The 21614-nt window shown below is 40.4% G+C and overlaps 1 protein-coding gene across 1 annotated transcript in view; it reads right to left on the bottom strand.

Annotated features, from left to right (window-relative positions):
- Positions 1 to 267: 267 nt before the first annotated feature.
- LOC307146688 (uncharacterized protein) overlaps positions 268 to 21614 on the bottom strand; it is a gene marked incomplete at its 5' end in the record, with an annotated part of 33358 nt that continues 12011 nt past the window's right edge. The window contains 39 exons of the mRNA XM_079850898.1: positions 268 to 2032; positions 2245 to 2347; positions 2615 to 2777; positions 3027 to 3272; positions 3366 to 3520; positions 3662 to 3846; positions 3947 to 4057; positions 4277 to 4324; positions 4516 to 4563; positions 4785 to 4920; positions 5090 to 5286; positions 5400 to 5955; positions 6092 to 6696; positions 6800 to 7364; positions 7480 to 8063; positions 8152 to 8731; positions 8819 to 8965; positions 9055 to 9308; positions 9518 to 9671; positions 9756 to 9848; positions 10020 to 10298; positions 11268 to 11389; positions 11520 to 11567; positions 12385 to 12432; positions 12540 to 12675; positions 12846 to 13042; positions 13160 to 13715; positions 13847 to 14451; positions 14555 to 15119; positions 15234 to 15817; positions 15906 to 16485; positions 16573 to 16719; positions 16809 to 17062; positions 17203 to 17356; positions 17448 to 17543; positions 17725 to 18003; positions 18957 to 19084; positions 19715 to 20116; positions 20237 to 20632. Of these exons, the coding sequence (XP_079707024.1) occupies positions 1932 to 2032; positions 2245 to 2347; positions 2615 to 2777; positions 3027 to 3272; positions 3366 to 3520; positions 3662 to 3846; positions 3947 to 4057; positions 4277 to 4324; positions 4516 to 4563; positions 4785 to 4920; positions 5090 to 5286; positions 5400 to 5955; positions 6092 to 6696; positions 6800 to 7364; positions 7480 to 8063; positions 8152 to 8731; positions 8819 to 8965; positions 9055 to 9308; positions 9518 to 9671; positions 9756 to 9848; positions 10020 to 10298; positions 11268 to 11389; positions 11520 to 11567; positions 12385 to 12432; positions 12540 to 12675; positions 12846 to 13042; positions 13160 to 13715; positions 13847 to 14451; positions 14555 to 15119; positions 15234 to 15817; positions 15906 to 16485; positions 16573 to 16719; positions 16809 to 17062; positions 17203 to 17356; positions 17448 to 17543; positions 17725 to 18003; positions 18957 to 19084; positions 19715 to 20116; positions 20237 to 20632 (10607 nt within the window). The 3' untranslated portion in view covers positions 268 to 1931. The remainder of the gene's footprint in view (positions 2033 to 2244; positions 2348 to 2614; positions 2778 to 3026; positions 3273 to 3365; positions 3521 to 3661; positions 3847 to 3946; positions 4058 to 4276; positions 4325 to 4515; positions 4564 to 4784; positions 4921 to 5089; positions 5287 to 5399; positions 5956 to 6091; positions 6697 to 6799; positions 7365 to 7479; positions 8064 to 8151; positions 8732 to 8818; positions 8966 to 9054; positions 9309 to 9517; positions 9672 to 9755; positions 9849 to 10019; positions 10299 to 11267; positions 11390 to 11519; positions 11568 to 12384; positions 12433 to 12539; positions 12676 to 12845; positions 13043 to 13159; positions 13716 to 13846; positions 14452 to 14554; positions 15120 to 15233; positions 15818 to 15905; positions 16486 to 16572; positions 16720 to 16808; positions 17063 to 17202; positions 17357 to 17447; positions 17544 to 17724; positions 18004 to 18956; positions 19085 to 19714; positions 20117 to 20236; positions 20633 to 21614) is intronic.

Here is a 21614-nt window from a genome sequence, read left to right as displayed (position 1 = left end):
CAGATGAGATGAACTTTACCTGAGCTGAAATGTGGCAGCCGAAGTTGTCTCTTCGACAGTTCAAACAGAATACAATGATGCTGAACTGCAAGTTTCCGATTCTTATATTTCTAAAATGGTAGGCGGACCTAGGAGTTATTTCATTGTTAAACCAGTTTTTCATTACATACTGTTGTGTGAGGAGATCTATGGTATGTCTGTTATGATGTGCCTTTAATTGACTTTTTAAAGTCAAAATACCATGTTTTGTTTGTTCAGTCCTGTTTTCCCTCATAGAAACAAGTTTTTTATTTATTTTTTGCCTTTGACATTTTGCATGCAAACACACTTTTGCTGCCTTACATTTACATTTATTCATTGAACTTATTCATTATTCATATTCACTTATTTATTCATTGAGCCAGTTATATGTGTTTCGCAGTGTACCACTCGCCTGTACGTGTCTCATCATATCCATAAATAGAGAAAAGTTGCTCCAGCTACTTTTACATGTACGGTGTGGGAGTGGCATAGGTTGATCACAACTCAGAGGAGAGTCTGCTGGCAAAAAGAGAATGTGACAGATCTGGTAATAAAACAAGAATCAACATTAGCTTGTCTTTTCAGAGATGGCAAGAACTGAGGGATTTGAAATGCTGTAAAAGCGACACAGAGATTGTGTCTTCATTACTCAACATGTGAGTAGCAACCCAGTCTGAACAGATCAATTGCCATATGGAGCTATCTGAGTTCACTGTAAGGCATCATGTATTGTGAAGGGTCAATTGATTATGGTTGCAGCAGTAGGATAACCATATTCATCCGCACAGTCAGGCAGAGCGAAGCACAACCAAATTGATTTTCTTCAGCAAAGTGCTTGTTTTTTTGTTTTTAACCGCTAGACTAGAGGGACAAAAGTTACAGTGTACCTTTAACAAATAAGTGTGCAAAATGATGAATTATTTATGCTGCATGATGAATTAAAAATGTATCAATTTGATGGTTTCTTAGGTAATATTTTTTGGTAAAAGTACAAGAAATCTGTGGTGAAATCATGTTTGTATCAGTGAAGAATGAAGAGAAACTAGTCAAACTCCAAGTTATTTACAGAAGTAACATATATGCAAGAAAAGAACAATTAAGTCATTAAGTATGACTGCTGCAGAAAAAAAAAATGCTGCAAAACAGCTTGTGACGTTTAAAATGTCTGTGTAAATATTCTGTTGATTGACATCAACCTAAACTTCAAAACAAGATGCAAACATGAGGATTCCATACGCTTAAAGACTGAATGTCAAATGTGTACACATGCACACACACACACACACACACACACACACACACGCACGCACGCATGCACACACAGTATGGGTTTCCATGATTTATGAGGACTTTTCAAAGACATAATCTCTATAAAGCTGCTTTGAAACAATCTGTATTGTAAAAGCGCTATATAAATAACTGTGACTTGACAATGATTTTTATACTGTACAAACTGTATATTATATCCCCTAACCCAATATCTACCCCTAAACCCATCTACCACAGAAAACTTTCTGTATTTTTACATTTTCAAAAAAAACATAATTCTGTATGATTTATTAGCTGTTTTCCTCATGGGGACCAACAAATGTCATAACGTATGGGTTTACCAGGACTGCACCCCCACCACACACACACACACACAGTAAATGACAAATATGTAACTAAAACCAAAGAGCAAAATACATGGACAATCAGTTGATCTCATTATTATATACTTTATTCAAACAATAGTAATTAGACTCAATTTATAAAATGATTAGATTTTTAATGATTATTGAATTTATTGATTTTAAATGATTATTCTGTCAGATTATTTGTCTATCAGCAGTATCTCATTAATTGAAAAAGAGATAAGACTAGACTAGTATAGACTAGATAAAATTATGGTTATTCTTAGTGAACATGTTCTAAAAGCATATCAGAACACACAGAGAAATAAGTGGTATAGTCAGAGAACCACACAGCCATGGAGCCTTGGATACTTGCACTTGACGTGGCACCTGTGTATCTGTGAACAGAGAATGCACAGCAGTCAGTTGACTGAGCAAGCAGTGGTTCATGAGTGCTGATGTTTCAGTTAACAGCACTGAAATATGTTTTACTGTTTGTATCATTCCTCTGCATCCACTGTGTTCCAGACCAGTGCAGAACTACAACACTCTTGCTCATTTGATATTCAAATATGAACAATATATTTTTTTTTCTTGTTTTATAAGTCACCTTTGTTACTGTCAGACCACATCAGTGGACCCATAGATATGGAAGCACTGTCATGGAAGTCCACAGATCTGCCCCCTCTATGGTGGTGTTCAGAGTCACAGTTCTATAATACAGATGTAAAGACAACCAAGTTGTGTCAACCAAGGGGTCAAGGTTTTGCTGGTTAGCATGGCCCTGTAAGGCCCTCTACTGGTAGATGTTATAACTGCTGTATACAATTGGCATTTTTCTCCATTGACTGGAGCTCAAATGCATGCTTTTCTGTGTATATACCTTTTACTTAAAGAAACTTGATAGATTTACAAATACCAACAACTACATCCATGTCCATAAGTAAAATCTGAAAATACTCATGAATTCATAAACTCACCACTGAGCAGTGATTGTCTTTCAGAAGGCAAAGGTGAATAGCGCAGTGCAGGTAAACTTTTGTGGAGTTTGCAGTGAAGATAAACATCTCAAAGGAGAAACGACTGGATGTGGAAACACCATTCTGCAGCAAGTCCACTGTATTGTCCTCTGGATTGGGACACCTGAGCATTTTGGGACAGTATAATAACGATATTAAAAAGATAATAAAAAAATGGCTAGGTTTTATAAGGTTTGGAATGGCAAGAGGGTAAGTAAAAACGTCATTGTGTTGTTGGTTTTTTTTTTTTGTTTGTTTGTTCGTTTTTAGATCCCAAGTATTTTTAAGAGTAATGAATGGCATTTTTTTTCTGGCAAAATACAAATAATAAGTGCTAAGGAAGATAAACTATCAAACAAACAAATTGACTTACATGCCAACGATGAGGTCCCAGCGGACAGAGTAATGAGGATCATTCACAGGTGTAGCCCAACATGTGTCAATCACTGAGGCAAACTGATGGCTGTCAACTCCATCAACACGAACTTCTACAAAAATATTCTTGTCCAGCTCAACGTTCACACTACCAGTGAAGGGACGTGTGAATTCAGCATCCTGATAGGGAATCATCCTGACCCGATATGTCCCTTGACCAGCAGGAAGGATCCTGTGCACAATGCTGTTGAAATAATTTTACACAAGATGTGTCAACTACAAAAAAGAATAGTTTAAATAGTTAGTCCGTAAGTTGGCTGAATTTAGTGCATCCCACCTCTCCAGAGGGTTGATGTCCATGGAGAGTGTTTGGGTTTGTAAGTACACACAGCTGAAATTAAGCTTCAGAATTCTCTCCCTGCTGATGAGATGTCCAACTGTGTCTGGCTCTCCCACAATAAAGTTCTCATAGATGAAGTGGGTGCCATTGGCCTGTAGGCACATATTATTTGAACATTTGTATATTAAGGGACTTTATATAATTATAACTTTAGAACTTTAGAATTATAAAATAATTGTAAAAAGGATTTGTTGTTCTTTTGATCATTTGAGCATGTATGCAATGATTCCTACCACAAGACTTGTACCACAGATGTGGTCATTGTTGTCAAAATAGAACTCCACTCTGCCATTCCGGACTGTTCCTCTGCAGTTGGGGTCATTGAGGTGTAAGATGTCAGAAGGAAAACCAGCCTCAAAAAGCTGACAGCGAGACAGAGAAATGGAGCCAGAGCTGCTTTCACAGGTTTCAGAGAAATCTGAGAGAGAAAAATATTCAAGAGAATGTCAACAGTGATAAAAAAAAAAAAAAATGTAATCAATGATGAACGTATATTTGAAATGCTGAATGAGTCCAACCAAAGGATCCACGCTGAGATCTGTGATGGTTCTCCTTGCAGAAACAGCCATAAACACCATGTTTCTTTTCACAGCGTTCATCCTCAGTGCAGTTGAGCTCAGAACAGCGGTCTGACAAACAGAGGAGAACCACAGGATTTATGACAATAACTGGGGTATATATAAAACACATATTGATGACATAACATCTTCCTTCTTCCATCTTCCTAAAAATAGAAATAATTGCAATAAAACATTCAACATTAAGACTTTTTTTACTGGTCTAACTGTAAATATAAAACACCCCCCCCCCCCCCCCATTGTGTTTTTTTCACAATGTTCCAAATATACCTGAGGGAAGGCTTGATCCAGTGGTGGTCATGTGTGTGGTGCTCTCGTCTGTAAAGGGAAAGACAAAACAATGCCTTTAGTGCACAACAATGATCATCCACTTTTTCAGCAGCCTTAGTTCTCAAGGTACTTTTCCTATTCATTATCTCCATTGGGTTTTGAAAAAGATCTTCAATCGAGCTCTAAACCAAGGCAACCACCTCTGAGACGTAGAAAATACAAAAAGTATATGAAAATACCTGAGGGAAGGTTTGATCTGAATGTGGTCATGTGTGTGGTGCTCTCTTCTGTGCAGACAAATAATAATAATAATAATATTTTTTTACCAACTTATAAAGAGTGATCATCCACCTTTTCATTGACCATGGTCCTGAAAGTGATTATATATATATATATATATATTCATAATGACAAAAACAACACTAGCAGACAAATTCTTGTTAAATAAATGCAAAGATAATGCAACTCAAGAAAGTTAATATGAGCGATATCACAGATGTGTACTGACCATAGCAGCCACGACGTCCACCTCTGACTGTACACTCCATAGTCGGCCGGCAAGATGAAGCAGAGCAGCGCATATCATTTGGAGCAAAACACTCACACAGATCAGAACATTCTAGATCCCAGAACTGTTCACCAACCTATGAAAACATACCACAAAAGGTTGAACTTTACATTTTCAGAAGAGAGGACATGAGTATGTTTGAGGAGTTGTTTTAGCAGTAATACAGAACATTAAATACAGGGTTCGCTTTTCAGTATCCTGTGAGATCTAATAATGCTTTGTCAAAAGAGAGTTTCAATCCTCACATTAAAGTAGAATCCGTCATAAAGGCAGCCACATTGCTCCACTGGTACACAGTGTCCTCCACTCCTCACCAATCCATCATCACAGAAGCATCCCTCTGAGCATGTGTGCTCACAACTAGAATCAATGCTGCTGGCGCAAGTGTGACCACAGTCTGTGCCACACAACTCATAGTGGCTGTTCTCAGGGCAGGTCATGACTGGAAACATAACAAACAAAATGTATAGGTGTCAAGCACGTCTCATGCATACCATTTGTTCACAATACAAGCTAATGACACTAATGGAAATAACCTAAAATGATCTCACTCACCACAGGATGTGCTTTCTCTCCAGGGGTAGATGACGGCATTGTTAGATTGACAGGCACTCGCATAGGTTTGGATCGAGCGGCATAGGACATCATTACGGTTTCCAGAAAGGCACACATCGAAAGCACAGTCATTAAAGTAGGCTTCAGGATCCACATAAACATGACAGAAGCTAAATGGACCCTCACTGGACCTGATGATGTCACACAGGGAACGGGAAGTTATCTGATCCTGACACAAAGGACAATTGTTTCCACACCCATCATTGCATGGCAGCTCGTCCTCAACCTTCCAACTTGCCCCAAACTGGTCTGCTGAACGATCGAGAGCACCTGAAGGCATCATGAAGTCATCGTTCCTCTGGCCGTTGAAGTTCCCACAGAGGCCACATGTAACCCCACTGTACTCTGCTGGTACATTGATATTCACTGCCCAGGAGCCACCATAACTCACGCTGAAACCAAAGTCGGTTGATACAAATACGTACTGTCCACTGGAGTAGACAGAGATCTGACCAGAATCGAGCATGATGGGGAGGTTTCTGGTCTCTCCATCAACCTGATTGAAAGAAAAATATCAGCAGGGTGTTCTAAGAATGTCTGCTGTATACAGTATCATGGCCTCATACACAAGCCTGTCATTAATCATTGTTTTTGTCTATCAAGGGAAATTACAAAGAGCAATGCTTGATTACCTCAACGGTAGAATGACCATTCATGTCCCGTGACATGTGCACAAGATGCCCAGAGACATTGACAAAAACTTCAACAGTAATCGCCACCAGGAGTCCATGCCACGCCTCGTTCCTTGCATCCACCTGGAAATGCGGAAGCCCAATAGTGTCATTACAGACTGTGGCTAGCACATAGCGGCATGTGCCCTGGAAGTCAAAGAAGGATCCATCAAATGACATGTAGTGGGGGTCACCCGAAGCAGAGCAACGAGCATGTGGACGAGGATGGCAGCCGTACTCGCCACCCAACACATGGCAGACCTCTTCTTCGCTGCAAGAAGATGGCGTGCAATGGACATTTCCAGTGATTCCATCACAAACACACAAGAACTGGCACTCTTCACCATGCCAGAACCTCTCTCCAGCCTGCCGATAACGCCCAGAGTAGTGGCAACCACAACCCGTGGGGGGCACACAGCGATCTCCATTTAACACATTTCCATCATTACATTGGCATCCCTCCTGGCACTGCAAGGTGCACTGAAATGGAAACGAGAGGCTGGGGCAGGATGCAGGACAGGACGTGCCACAAACTTCATAATGGGTATTTGCTGGACATGTGGATTCTGGTTGAAAACAATGACAGAAAAACAATGACAGAAATGTTAAGCACATTGGTGCTTCATGAATTCAAGTTTTAGGTGAGCAGGAGCAACACTAGATGCTTACCGCAGTGGGTGAAACTTCTCCACTCTTCAACTGCAATGCCATTCTGTTGGCAAAGCAGCGTGTAACCTCGAAGAGCCTCACATAAGGCCTCTCTGGCACCTTGTGTCTGCTCCAGAAACTTAACACAATCTGCTATCCGTTGTTGAGGATCTAGTGTTCTGCTGCACTCAGCAAATGGTCCATCATCCATTGCCATGATACCACATTGTTCATTGAAATGGCTGCTGTTCTGATAATGTCCTGGTTCCCAGATGTCAGATGGGTCCTCACAGTGGGCTGATAGGGATCCATCACGCCAACTTTCCGCAAACAGCTGGGTGTCATTCAAAAGGACAGCATCTGGAGTGTAAAACTCATCAGAAATGTCTCCATTCAAGTTCCCACACAGACCCCCAAGTGTACCGTTGTATGTGCTCGGCGCTGTGACTCGGACAATGTGTGGCCAGTCAGCTCTCACGGTCACCCCAAAGTTTGTTTCCAAAACAAAACCCCTCACACTACTGTGATAGATACGGATTTGACCAGAGCTAACAGTGACAGGCAGACCAACCATCTGTCCATCCACCTGGAGAGAATGATAAACAGATAAACTTTTCAGTTTAGCATATGAATTTGGAAAATAATGCAATTATGTTATTTTACTAAAAAAAAAGTTTAGTGACTTGATATTTTTGCCTAACCTTTACATTGCTGCCCTCTCCCATTTCAATGGTGACCTGTATTCCTTCTGCCTCAAACTTCAGGAACCTGGCAAAGTCATGAAGACCTCTGGGTACTTTCTCCACTGTCAACACAAAGTGCGGTAGGGGGGATGGCCCCATTACTCTAACAAGGGTCAATCCACAAGCTCCATTGTATCTGAAACTTTGTCCATCGAAGGTATGATATGACCCTAAGTTTTCAACTGAACAGGTAGCATAACCAATGGGTCTGCAGCCTCTCACACCGTCATGGACTCCACAAACCTCTGCTGGACCACAATGGTGCTGATGACAGATCATTGCCATGCCGCTGCATACACACCGTCTCCCACAGTCACCGTCCAACACCACTGACTGTCCTTCAGTGTAATAGAAGCCCTCAAAGGTGCAGCCACAGTTTGCTTCAGGCACACACTCTCCAGCACTGAGGATGTATCCAGGATCACATATGCAGCTCTCCTGATTGGGCAAGGGACAGTTCATTGGGGCAGATGGATTACTGCACGTTGCAGGGCAGCCTGTTCCTTGAGGCTCAAAATGACTGTGTTGAGGGCATTGAATCTCTGGAAATGATGGGAGAAAATAAAGAATACAAATCAGTTCCTGTAATCTTTGATTTAGACAAATCATTCATCTCAACAAGATGCCTACCACAAAAGCCCTGCTGTCTCCACTGCCCAAGGTGTACACCCTGCTGTTGACACTGAGTAGCATACACATTGAGAGCCTGGCACAGAATGGGCTGGTACCCTCCTCCCAAGCAAACATCATAGACACAGTTCTCTATATAGGTCTGTGGCACATGCACAGGGTGGCAAGAGGCGAATGGGCCGACAACATCGCCTAAGATTCCACAGTGGTTGGTGTCACTGTAAACACTCATTTCATCAGTAGTACAAACAGCACAAGCCAGACCTGTGCACCTGACATTATGACATTCAGGATCTATGTCACTTTGCACTTTCCAACTGTTGGCAAAGTCCACATCTGAGCTCAAGATCTCCCCACTGGGTGAACGGAAGTCATCTTCAGGGCGCAGGTTAAAGTTCCCGCACAGACCGCAGGTGGCGTTCAAGTAGTCATAAGGTACAGAGATGCTGACGTAGCTGTATGCATCATATGAAACAACTAGACCAAAGTCTGTGCTGATGGTTAAAGAAAAACCTGACTGATAGACCTGGATGGAGCCATTGTGGAGGGCAAAGGGCGTTGCTGCAAAGCTTCCATTAACCTAGACAATTTTGGAAATAGAGGATATTAGCAATATGGATAGAAGGTCACATTCAAGTGAAAATTCAAGCAATATAGTCATACTAACCCTCGCTTCATAATAGTGATCTTTGACCAGTTCAATGACTTCATCATAGACAAACACTCTGACCATCCGTGTCCATGACACATGTGTGCTGCCCCGATGCTCATTTTTGCCCTCAATGCGATAGTACGGCAAACCGTTGCCACAAGCCTAAAATATTCAAGGTTTACAGATTGATTCATACCTATTATACAACAGACAGAAAGCCGTAGAATGTATAGAGATAGAGAAAGACTAACCTCAGATAGAACATAAGTGCAGGTCCCTTGAAAGTGAAAAACCTGATTATCAAAGGTATAGTAGTGAGGGTCACCGGAGATGGTACAGGTTTGCCGTTGAATGTTCTGGCAAGAGTATTGGAAGGCAGCTGGACGGCAGGCTTGGGAATAACTGCAGGGCTCCTGGCTACACTGGAGGCCGCTTCCTGTACAGGAGCATCTCTGCTGACAGGTGGCATCACTCCAGAAAGAGTCCCCAAGCTGCACTGGAACACCTACAGCATAACAGTTTCACATGGCTTTTAACTCAAAATTACTGGACGCTCAGGGAATAAATATCTAAAAACTTTTCTAAGACTTCTTGATTCACCAGTAATGTACAATACTGTTTAAATTGGTAACTGAATGACTCCTGCAAATATCAAATAATTTATTTAGTCTAGGATCACATCAATGGGAGAAAAACAAAACAAAAAAACATTACCATTAAATTGACACCCCCGTGATCCATGATCTGTTCTGAAGGCCCATCTGCCTGACATATTCACATTACTGCTGTATGTTAAGTATGTGATGTTATTAGAGAATGATCCAGGAATTGAGAAATGGTATCTTGAGTTGATGGTGTCATAACCAGCCTAAGAAAAATTAGGACAAAGCTTTCAGCATCTTATTTAAATAGTCTCCTAGATATCTATTTTTTATTTACCATGTTTGCACACCTGTACATTTCGTTGAGGCGCAATTGTTCCATAATTAATTAAAACAAATGAGAAATGGCCATCTGAAATCAAAACCACTTGGAAAGATGTTTCCTAAAAAGAGACAACGATAAAAATAAAGTTCTGACCAAAAAAAGAGTTTTCTGAATGTCACACAAAATATACCCAGTAATGTGTAGCAACTTTGCTTCATGATGTTCATTTTGATTTCTTAAATTTGTCATTGAACGAAAACAGAAAGAATTTATAAAATTGGTTTCTTACGGTTCCAGAATATGGGTAATATGCAACTCTGTCCCATGTTGCAACAAAGACCCAAGTAGCAGAGAAGCTCAGGTCAGGGAAGTATTGGTTAATGTCTTGTGTGGCCTCTATAAGGACACTGCCAGAGGTGTACTGACGATGCAAAATGACACCATTGCCACGATTATCAATATCTGTCCAGAATGGAGCGATAATGTCTATTCCACCATAACTTGGAAACTGGTATGGAGTCCAGCTGTGAAATGATCCATCAAAAGTCAGGTGTCCATTGTTATTGACCTGAAAGAGATAAAGATTTCTTTTCATACACACTTTCTTTTAAAATATTTTAAAAAATCCAGTCATGTTTGAACATTTAATCCAAACTACCAAAGAAACAGGTCAATTAAGAGTTAATAATAATAATAATAATTTGTTATATTTATATAGCACGTTTCTCAGCACTCAAAGCGCTTGAAAGGTGGAAGGGGGAATCTCCTCAACCACCACCAATGTGCAGCATACACCTGGATGATGCGACAGCAGCCATACTGCGCCAGAACGCCCACCACACACTAGCTTATTGGTGGAGAGGAGACAGTGATGAAGCCAATCAGTATATGGGGATGATTAGGGGGCCATGATGGATAGAGGCCAATGGGCAAATTCGGCCAGGATGCCGGGGTTACACCCCTACTCTTTTTCGAAGGACATCAGGAATGTTTAATGACCACAGAGAGTCAGGACCTCGGTTTAACGTCTCATCCGAAGGACAATACTTTTTAGACAGTATAGTGTCACTATACTGGGGCATTAGGACCCACACAGACCACAGGGTGTGCACCCCCTGCTGGCCTCACTAACACCTCTTCCAACAGCAACCTGGTTTTCTCAAGAGGTCTCCCATCCAGGTACTAACCAGGCTCAACTCTGCTTAGCTTCAGTGGGCAACAGTGTTGGGCTACAGGGTGATATGGCTGCTGGCAGGTCAATAAAGATTAGAAAATAGACTAAGATTAGAAATAATAATTAAATAGTAAAAATGTAATAAAAAAATATTAATAAAAAAATAAAAAAATAAAAAATAAAATATATATATATATATATATATATATATTTAATAAATAAATAAATAAAATTGAGCATTCAGAAGTCATTAGTAACAGAAAGAAGGAATGCAATGAATGGTAATTTCCTCACAGGTGGTATGGTAATTTCCTCCATAATCACAAATGGAAAAAAGTGAAAATAAATCTTACACTGACTTACATATATTCGGCTATATGCTTGTCCAAAATATATGAACTGTTGCAGAAGGTAGATCACAGATGAACTCCCATCATCAGAGCGATCATTCTCTGTGTCACCAGCTCCAAATGGATAAAACACAGCTGTTGGAATTTATGAGAAAAACAAAAATGAAAAATGAAAAAAAAAAAAAAAAAACTGATATCACATTAAATTACTTCTCCTTTGCATTTACTGTCTTTTTTCTTCTTCTACAAATTCTTTCAAAAATACCTGGGGGGATGCTTGATCTGGTGGTGGTTGGGTATGTGGTGCTCTGTTCTGTAGAGAAAAAAAGATTTCTTCCACATTACATGCCAACTCTGACATCTCTATAGAGCACAACAATGATGATCCCTTGCACCCTTGCTCCCCAAATTATTGTTTCTATTTAATTTCTCCATAAGGTTTGGAAAGAGTTCTTCAATAAAGACTTCTGAACAAAGTCAAACCTCCCTGAGACAAATCACAACATTATAAACTTAAAAAGGGTATGTGAAAAAGGGTATGTGAAAATCTGGGAAAGACAAGAGTACAAGAATGTGCACACCAGAAGGCATTGCAAATGACAATTATATAACTATTTAAATAACGTCAGTGGTTATAAGTATAAAACATATGAATTTTAAATAGATTGGAACTAATAATCTATACACAAATATATAAAAAGTTGGAAAATGGAAGCACTTGATTTCACAATGCTGCATGGGGTGAGCGGTCATTGCACAGCTCTTTCACCCTGATTTGTTTGCTTTGACCTTTTGATTTGTAGAGTTTTCTTTTAAGGATTATGGGTAGTGTAGTTCTTTATCCGGAATTAACACTAAATAGGAGTTGACATTACAGCAACTAATGGCTTTATAAGTACCATATACTCTACCACTGTTTAAAAAAAAAACCTCAAAAGCTCATGGTATACCTGTCTTGAAAGAATTATACAGATTGTTTTATAATAAATAACAAATCAAGCACCAAATGGATCAAATAGACCTGTCAGAATTTATGAGTAAAAAACCTAAAATATAATCACTGATATCACATATTACATGACGTCTTTGAATTTTTGTTTTGTTTTTTTCTAAATTTACTCCAAACATACCTGAAGGAAGACTTGATCTGGTGGTGGTCATATATGTGGTGCTCTCTTCTGTAAAGAAGAGTTTCCAAGAAAAAGATTGTGATCATCTACCCAAAGGCAAATGCTGATGTAATTAACACAACTTAATATGAGCGATATAACAGATGTGCACTGACCATAGCAGCCCCGACGTCCACCTCTGACCATACACTCCATAGTCGGTCGGCAAGATGAAGCAGAGCAGCGCATATCATTTGGAGCAAAACACTCACACAGATCAGAACATTCTAGATCCCAGAACTGTTCGCCAACCTATGAAAACATACCACAAAAAAATGAACTTTACATTTCAAGAAGGGAGGAAGGACATGTATGTTTGAAGAGTTGTTTTTGCAGGAACACTACATACTGTACAAGGCTCTGCTTTTCAATATCTGGAGAGATCTAATAAAGCTTTGTTAAAAGAGTTTTTAAATCCTCACATTAAAGTAGAATCCGTCATAAAGGCAGCCACATTGCTCCACTGGTACACAGTGTCCTCCACTCCTCACCAATCCATCATCACAGAAGCATCCCTCTGAGCATGTGTGCTCACAACTAGAATCAATGCTGCTGGCGCAAGTGTGACCACAGTCTGTGCCACACAACTCATAGTGGCTGTTCTCAGGGCAGGTCATGACTGGAAACGTAACAAACAAAATGTATAGGCGTCAAGCACGTCTCATGCATACCATTTGTTCACAATACAAGCTAATGACACACACTAATGGAAATAACCTAAAATTATCTCACTCACCACAGGATGTGCTTTCTCTCCAGGGGTAGATGACGGCATTGTTAGATTGACAGGCACTCGCATAGGTTTGGATCGAGCGGCATAGGACATCATTACGGTTTCCAGAAAGGCACACATCGAAAGCACAGTCATTAAAGTAGGCTTCAGGATCCACATAAACATGACAGAAGCTAAATGGACCCTCACTGGACCTGATGATGTCGCACAGGGAACGGGAAGTTATCTGATCCTGACACAAAGGACAATTGTTTCCACACCCATCATTGCATGGCAGCTCGTCCTCAACCTTCCAACTTGCCCCAAACTGGTCTGCTGAACGATCGAGAGCACCTGAAGGCATCATGAAGTCATCGTTCCTCTGGCCGTTGAAGTTGCCACAGAGGCCACATGTAACCCCACTGTACTCTGCTGGTACATTGATATTCACTGCCCAGGAGCCACCATAACTCACGCTGAAACCAAAGTCGGTCGATACAAATACGTACTGTCCACTGGAGTAGACAGAGATCTGACCAGAATCGAGCATGATGGGGAGGTTTCTGGTCTCTCCATCAACCTGATTGAAAGGAAAATATCAGCAGGGTGTTCTAAGAATGTCTGCTGTATATCATGGCCTCATACACAAGCCTGTCATTAATCATTGTTGTTGTCTATCAAGGGAAATTACAAAGAGCAATGCTTGATTACCTCAACGGTAGAATGACCATTCATGTCCCGTGACATGTGCACAAGATGCCCAGAGACATTGACAAAAACTTCAACAGTAATCGCCACCAGGAGTCCATGCCACGCCTCGTTCCTTGCATCCACCTGGAAATGCGGAAGCCCAATAGTGTCATTACAGACTGTGGCTAGCACATAGCGGCATGTGCCCTGGAAGTCAAAGAAGGATCCATCAAATGACATGTAGTGGGGGTCACCCGAAGCAGAGCAACGAGCATGTGGACGAGGATGGCAGCCGTACTCGCCACCTAACACATGGCAGACCTCTTCTTCGCTGCAAGAAGATGGCGTGCAATGGACATTTCCAGTGGTTCCATCACAAACACACAAGAACTGGCACTCTTCACCATGCCAGAACCTCTCTCCAGCCTGCCGATAACGCCCAGAGTAGTGGCAACCACAACTCGTGGGGGGCACACAGCGATCTCCATTTAACACATTTCCATCATTACATTGGCATCCCTCCTGGCACTGCAAGGTGCACTGAAATGGAAACGAGAGGCTGGGGCAGGATGCAGGACAGGACGTGCCGCAAACTTCATAATGGGTATTTGCTGGACAGGTGGATTCTGGTTGTAAACAATGACAGAAAAACAATGACAGAAATGTTAAGCACATTGGTGCTTCATGAATTCAAGTTTTAGGTGAGCAGGAGCAACACTAGATGCTTACCGCAGTGGGTGAAACTTCTCCACTCTTCAACTGCAATGCCATTCTGTTGGCAAAGCAGCGTGTAACCTCGAAGAGCCTCACATAAGGCCTCTCTGGCACCTTGTGTCTGCTCCAGAAACTTAACGCAATCTGCTATCCGTTGCTGAGGATCTAGTGTTCTGCTGCACTCAGCAAATGGTCCATCATCCATTGCCATGATACCACATTGTTCATTGAAATGGCTGCTGTTCTGATAATGTCCTGGTTCCCAGATATCAGGTGGGTCCTCACAGTGGGCTGATAGGGATCCATCACGCCAACTGTCCGCAAACAGCTGGGTGTCATTCAAAAGGACAGCATCTGGAGTGTAAAACTCATCAGAAATGTCTCCGTTCAAGTTCCCACACAGACCCCCAAGTGTACCGTTGTATGTGCTCGGCGCTGTGACTCGGACAATGTGTGGCCAGTCAGCTCTCACGGTCACCCCAAAGTTTGTTTCCAAAACAAAACCCCTCACACTACTGTGATAGATACGGATTTGACCAGAGCTAACAGTGACAGGCAGACCAACCATCTGTCCATCCACCTGGAGAGAATGATAAACAGATAAACTTTTCCGTTTTGCATATGAATTTGAAAAATAATGCAATTATGCTCTTTTACTAAAAAAAACTTTAGTGACTTGATATTTTTGCCTAACCTTTACATTGCTGCCCTCTCCCATTTCAATGGTGACCTGTATTCCTTCTGCCTCAAACTTCAGGAACCTGGCAAAGTCATGAAGACCTCTGGGTACTTTCTCCACTGTCAACACAAAGTGCGGTAGGGGGGATGGCCCCATCACTCTAACAAGGGTCAATCCACAAGCTCCATTGTATCTGAAACTTTGTCCATCGAAGGTATGATATGACCCTATGTTTTCAACGGAACAGGTAGCATAACCAATGGGTCTGCAGCCTCTCACACCGTCATGGACTCCACAAACCTCTGCTGGACCACAATGGTGCTGATGACAGATCATTGCCATGCCGCTGCATACACACCGTCTCCCACAGTCACCGTCCAACACCACTGACTGTCCTTCAGTGTAATAGAAGCCCTCGAAGGTGCAGCCACAGTTTGCTTCAGGCACACACTCTCCAGCACTGAGGATGTATCCAGGATCACATATGCAGCTCTCCTGATTGGGCAAGGGACAGTTCATTGGGGCAGATGGATTACTGCACGTTGCAGGGCAGCCTGTTCCTTGAGGCTCAAAATGACTGTGTTGAGGGCATTGAATCTCTGGAAATGATGGGAGAAAATAAAGAATACAAATCAGTTCCTGTAATCTTTGATTTAGACAAATCATTCATCTCAACAAGATGCCTACCACAAAAGCCCTGCTGTCTCCACTGCCCAAGGTGTACACCCTGCTGTTGACACTGAGTAGCATACACATTGAGAGCCTGGCACAGAATGGGCTGGTACCCTCCTCCCAAGCAAACATCATAGACACAGTTCTCTATATAGGTCTGTGGCACATGCACAGGGTGGCAAGAGACGAATGGGCCGACAACATCGCCTAAGATTCCACAGTGGTTGGTGTCACTGTAAACACTCATTTCATCAGTAGTACAAACAGCACAAGCCAGACCTGTGCACCTGACATTATGACATTCAGGATCTATGTCACTTTGCACTTTCCAACTGTTGGCAAAGTCCACATCTGAGCTCAAGATCTCCCCACTGGGTGAACGGAAGTCATCTTCAGGGCGCAGGTTAAAGTTCCCGCACAGACCGCAGGTGGCGTTCAAGTAGTCATAAGGTACAGAGATGCTGACGTAGCTGTATGCATCATATGAAACAACTAGACCAAAGTCTGTGCTGATGGCCAAAGAAAAACCTGACTGATAGACCTGGATGGAGCCATTGTGGAGGGCAAAGGGCGTTGCTGCAAAGCTTCCATTAACCTAGACAATAGAGGAAATAGAGGATATTAGCAATATGGATAGAAGGTCACATTCAAGTGAAAATTCAAGCAATATAGTCATACTAACCCTCGCTTCATAATAGTGATCTTTGACCAGTTCAATTACTTCATCATAGACAAACACTCTGACCATCCGTGTCCATGACACATGTGTGCTGCCCCGATGCTCATTTTTGCCCTCAATGCGATAGTACGGCAAACCGTTGCCACAAGCCTAAAATATTCAAGGTTTACAGATTGATTCATACCTATTATACAACAGACAGAAAGCCGTAGAATGTATAGAGATAGAGAAAGACTAACCTCAGATAGAACATAAGTGCAGGTCCCTTGAAAGTGAAAAACCTGATTATCAAAGGTATAGTAGTGAGGGTCACCGGAGATGGTACAGGTTTGCCGTTGAATGTTCTGGCAAGAGTATTGGAAGGCAGCTGGACGGCAGGCTTGGGAATAACTGCAGGGCTCCTGGCTACACTGGAGGCCGCTTCCTGTACATGTGCATCTCTGCTGACAGGTGGCATCACTCCAGAAAGAGTCCTCAAGTTGCACTGGAATACCTACAATAGTTTCACACAATACTTATTTTTCACACAATAAGTTTTTTTTTACCAATAAGCTACACTAAAATGGAAAGTGGCCACTCCAATGATCACTGCAAATAGAAAGTTATTATATTAAAGAGAAATAATAACATTACCATTAAATTGACAACCCCGTAATCCATTATCTGTTCTGAAGGCCCATCTGCCTGACACATTGACATTACTGCTGTATGTTAAGCTTGTGATGTTACTCAGTAGCGATCCAGTAATTGAGAAGTGGTATCTAGAGTTGATGGTGTCAAAACCAGCCTATAATAAGCAATCAAAAGAAAACATTATCAAACAAATATCTTTTAAGTTAGTCAACTGGAATATTTTAAACTTATTCTTTTTTGCACACCTGTACATATCGTTGAGTTGGCACAATTGTTCCATAATTCATCAAAACAAATGATAAATGACCATCTGAAATCAGAACCACTTGGAAAGATGTTTCCTGAAAATGACCAAATGAAAAAAATCATATTTTGGCCAACATACGTTTTCTAAATGTAACAAAAACAGTAATCATACAATGCACATTATAGCAACTCTATATTTGTGGATTACATTCATTTGGATTTCTCAAATATGAATAAGAACAAGAAGATTTTACAAAACCAGATTGGGTTTCTTACGGTTCCAGAATATGGGTAATATGCAACTCTGTCCCATGTTGCAACAAAGACCCACGTAGCAGAGAAGCTCAGGTCAGGGAAGTATTGGGTAATGTCTTGTGTGGCCTCTATAAGGACACTGCCAGAGGTGTACTGACGATATGAAATGACACCATTGCCACGATTGTCAATATCTGTCCAGAATGGAGCGATGATATCTCTTCCACTATAACCTGGGAATTGGTATGGAATGTAGCTGTACCACGGCCAATCAAATGTCAAGAATCCATTGTTGCTGATCTGAAATTAGGATAATGTTGTCATGGACACAATACTTTTGCCATGTTAATCCAGACAAGCAGAAACATAGCCATCATCTACAACAAACCATAATTTTTATTTTATTAATGTTTACCTCATACATGTTAAGAGTTAGAAATAGATTAAAATGAGAGTTATAAAGTTAGCAATAATAATGAGGAAGCGGAAGAGAAGGGAAAGAAATGCTACATCATGGCATTGATGCTCTGGGAACAGCTTCAGCGTGTGCTGGTGTCTGAAGCATGTGTGAAATCACGCCAATCCTATTGGCCGACAGAGGTCAGGTGACTAAGACCATCATCAAGACCATAAAAGGGCACCTACGTGATATAACCCCCAGATTATAATTGTCTGAAGTTGCCGGTGCAGGCAAATAGTATCTCTCTTGTTGAAACATTTTCAAAAAGCATCCAGCCTTACTATCCCCAATAGATTAACAGTGTTGTGTATTATGTAAAACTTATCATGCGAATAAAATTTAAAATTAACGGATTATAAATAACATCGCTTGACCAATCAGAACTCATTATTTTATAACGCGCTGTGCACACTCAAACAAGCTTTCGTAATTTTTTGCTCTTGTTCAAAATGTAAAAAAAATGATTACCTATGTTCATACTCCACTGGAAGGAAGGGATGTACAATTTAGACACTAAAATGACACCGAAACAGACAGGCAGCTTCAGAAGACAAAGAAGCTGGGATTCCCTGAGTAAGGTGCCCTTTTATAGTCTTGTTGACGCGGTAACCTTTATCACCAATAGGATTGGCATGATTTAACACGTGCTTCAAATTACGGTGCACAAGTAGGCGTTGAGGCCATGACGCAAAATTGAGTTCCCTTGAAATTGAACTATTTTGATCATTCAAAAGTTAAAATCATTTATAACTCACTGTGACTGGTATTGTTAAATAAAATCAGATTTGCTTACATATACTTGGTTGTATGCCTCTCCAAAAAATATGAACTGTTGCTGAAGGAAGATCACTGGTGAAATTCCATCATCAGAACGATCATTCTCTGTGTCTTCAGGTCCAAATGGATAAAATGGTCCAGCAACTGTGGTAAAGTCAGAAACATGTGGTATACTGTATTTGGGGCAATAAAGCTCACACAACAGATCATATTTATTACTGAGATAATTAGTATACAATTTAGCTACTGTAATAAAATACCTGAGGAATTATTTGATCTTGTTGTATTTGTGGTGCTAATTTCTGTAAAGATAAAAAACAAAAATGCAAACTGTAATATTTATTGGTGCAATGACTATCATCATTTAAAAGCATACAAAAAAATAATAATGAGGATATTTACCACTGGCACACTTCTACTATTACTGCTGCTGCTACTAATAATAATGACTTTTATTAAAAATGTATGTGGCTGAAAACTGGAAAGTAACTTTTCAGCTTTGACATTTTAATCAATAATTATCATAATTATCAGTAAATGAAAGGGCATATACATATATATATATATATATATATATATATATATATATATATATATATATATATATGCCCTTTCATTTACTGATAATTATGATAATTATTATGTGTATATATATATACGTGTGTGTGTGTGTGTGTGTGTGTGTGTGTGTGTGTGTGTGTGTGTGTGTGTGTGTGTGTGTGAATGACATTTATTTAACATTTAACATTAGACACTTTTTAAACACCAAAATACCTGTACAATAAGCAGAGCAGAATGGTGGCCTGACAAACTCATAGACATAATAGTTTCCTGGACAAGCTTTGACTTGTATGGGATGAGACTTGTAACCACAGCAGTCATTCCATGTGGAACCACAGACTTGGCGGGTGACCACTCCATCTTCTAGCTGTGGGTGAGGGCCGTTGAGCCACAGTGGGTGATAAGTGCCACACATGCCATAACCAACACATGACTCTGGCATCTGGACACTTTGACCATTGTAGAACATCCTGTACCAGCCATTCCAGTTAGCATTATAATCACATATTCCATAGTAATAATATTTATCATAGTATGGGATGATGGTGGCTCTCCAGGGCTCATCCAGACTGTTATAGTTGTAGCAAGGGTCAGCACTCGGAGTGGTGAAAACAACTGTTTAACAAACAGTAAAAATGTTGCTAAGATTTTCTTCAAAAACAAACAAAAATCCTTTAATCCACAACTTAACTCATAATAAGTAAGTAAGTAAAAGACATAGGAGAATAACTGTACCTGCACAATATGTGGGGACTGGGATCGATGGCTTTGGCCTTTTCATTTTGTAGATATAATAATTTCCAGGACAAGCTTTAACTTGGATTGGGTCAGATCTGTAGGAATTGCACTGGTCATTAACAGAGCCGTAGACGTCACGAGTAACAACTCCATCTTCCAGCTGAGGATGAGAGCCATCAAGCCACAGAGAACTAAAACCTCCACATGACATAAGACTGAAACACCACTCAGGCATCTGAGCACTCGATCCATTAATGAAGAGACGATACCAGCCATCCCATTCAACTAGAGTGTCATCATATCCATATTGAAACCAATAATTAAATGTGCTTCTCCAGCTGTTGTCAAGAATGTTGTAGGAGAGACATGGGTCATAATCTGTGTTGATAGCATCTGATGAGACAGAAATGAACAAAATGAAATGTGTAGAATTTACCTTAATCCTTTCACTTCACAATAATGGGAGATGTTCAAGCCATGGATACACTATGTAACTAGCGTTGCTAAAATTCTTAAAAAGCGTCATGCAGTATTTAAGAAAGGAACAGTCAAATCTGAGATTGTCACTAGGCTTTCCTGATTAGACATTAGGTTTCATCTAAGCTACATTTAATGTGTCAGTTAGTGACACTGGCCATTTAGCTAATACTCTTGTTTGTCCTGTTTAGTACAGACACTGCATTAGGAGAGGGGAAGCAGGAAAGAACGAGCATTGACAGTGACTGCTTATTTGAATAGCCATTTGGAAAAAGCAAGCTGTGATCTGCCGTTTAACATGCCAGTCAAGCAACATAAACAACAGTCAAAATTATGTCTGAGACTACCTTATACTGTTCGCGATAAGCTCATTATTAATTCCTCCTAACATTTGATTTAGGGAATACTATCATTTGTATTAATGTCTAAGGTGACTGGTAGAGGACATGTTCGGTTCACTTAGTTTTGTTGTTGTGGCCACGACCTATTAATTCATAGGAAAGTGATAATATGTCGTGGCCACAATATAATTTTGTCCAGATAACGACATCCTTATGTGATGGCATGACCTTAAGATCCTATGTCATAGACAGTCATAGACTTGCCATAGACAGCATTCGAATAACAGTTTGTCATTATCAATAAATGTTAAAAGAATATGTAAGAACATAAAATAATACAGGTCTAAAAGAAAAAAATATATCTATCCCATCCCAGTCTTTTAAATCCATTCACTGACCTTTTATATATATATATATATATATATATATATATATATATATATATATATATATATATATATATTAGTTATTACTATTATTATTATTATTGGTTATATTTTTTATTAATTGTTATTTATTTGCTTTATTTTCCCCTTCATTTCATGTATGCCTTTACC

This window comes from Squalius cephalus (genome assembly GCF_949319135.1).
Source record: "Squalius cephalus genome assembly, chromosome: 19".
NCBI classification, from domain to species: Eukaryota; Metazoa; Chordata; class Actinopteri; order Cypriniformes; family Leuciscidae; genus Squalius; species Squalius cephalus.
The sequence above is the reverse complement of the archived record's forward strand: the minus strand, read 5'-3'. Positions and strand labels throughout refer to the sequence as shown.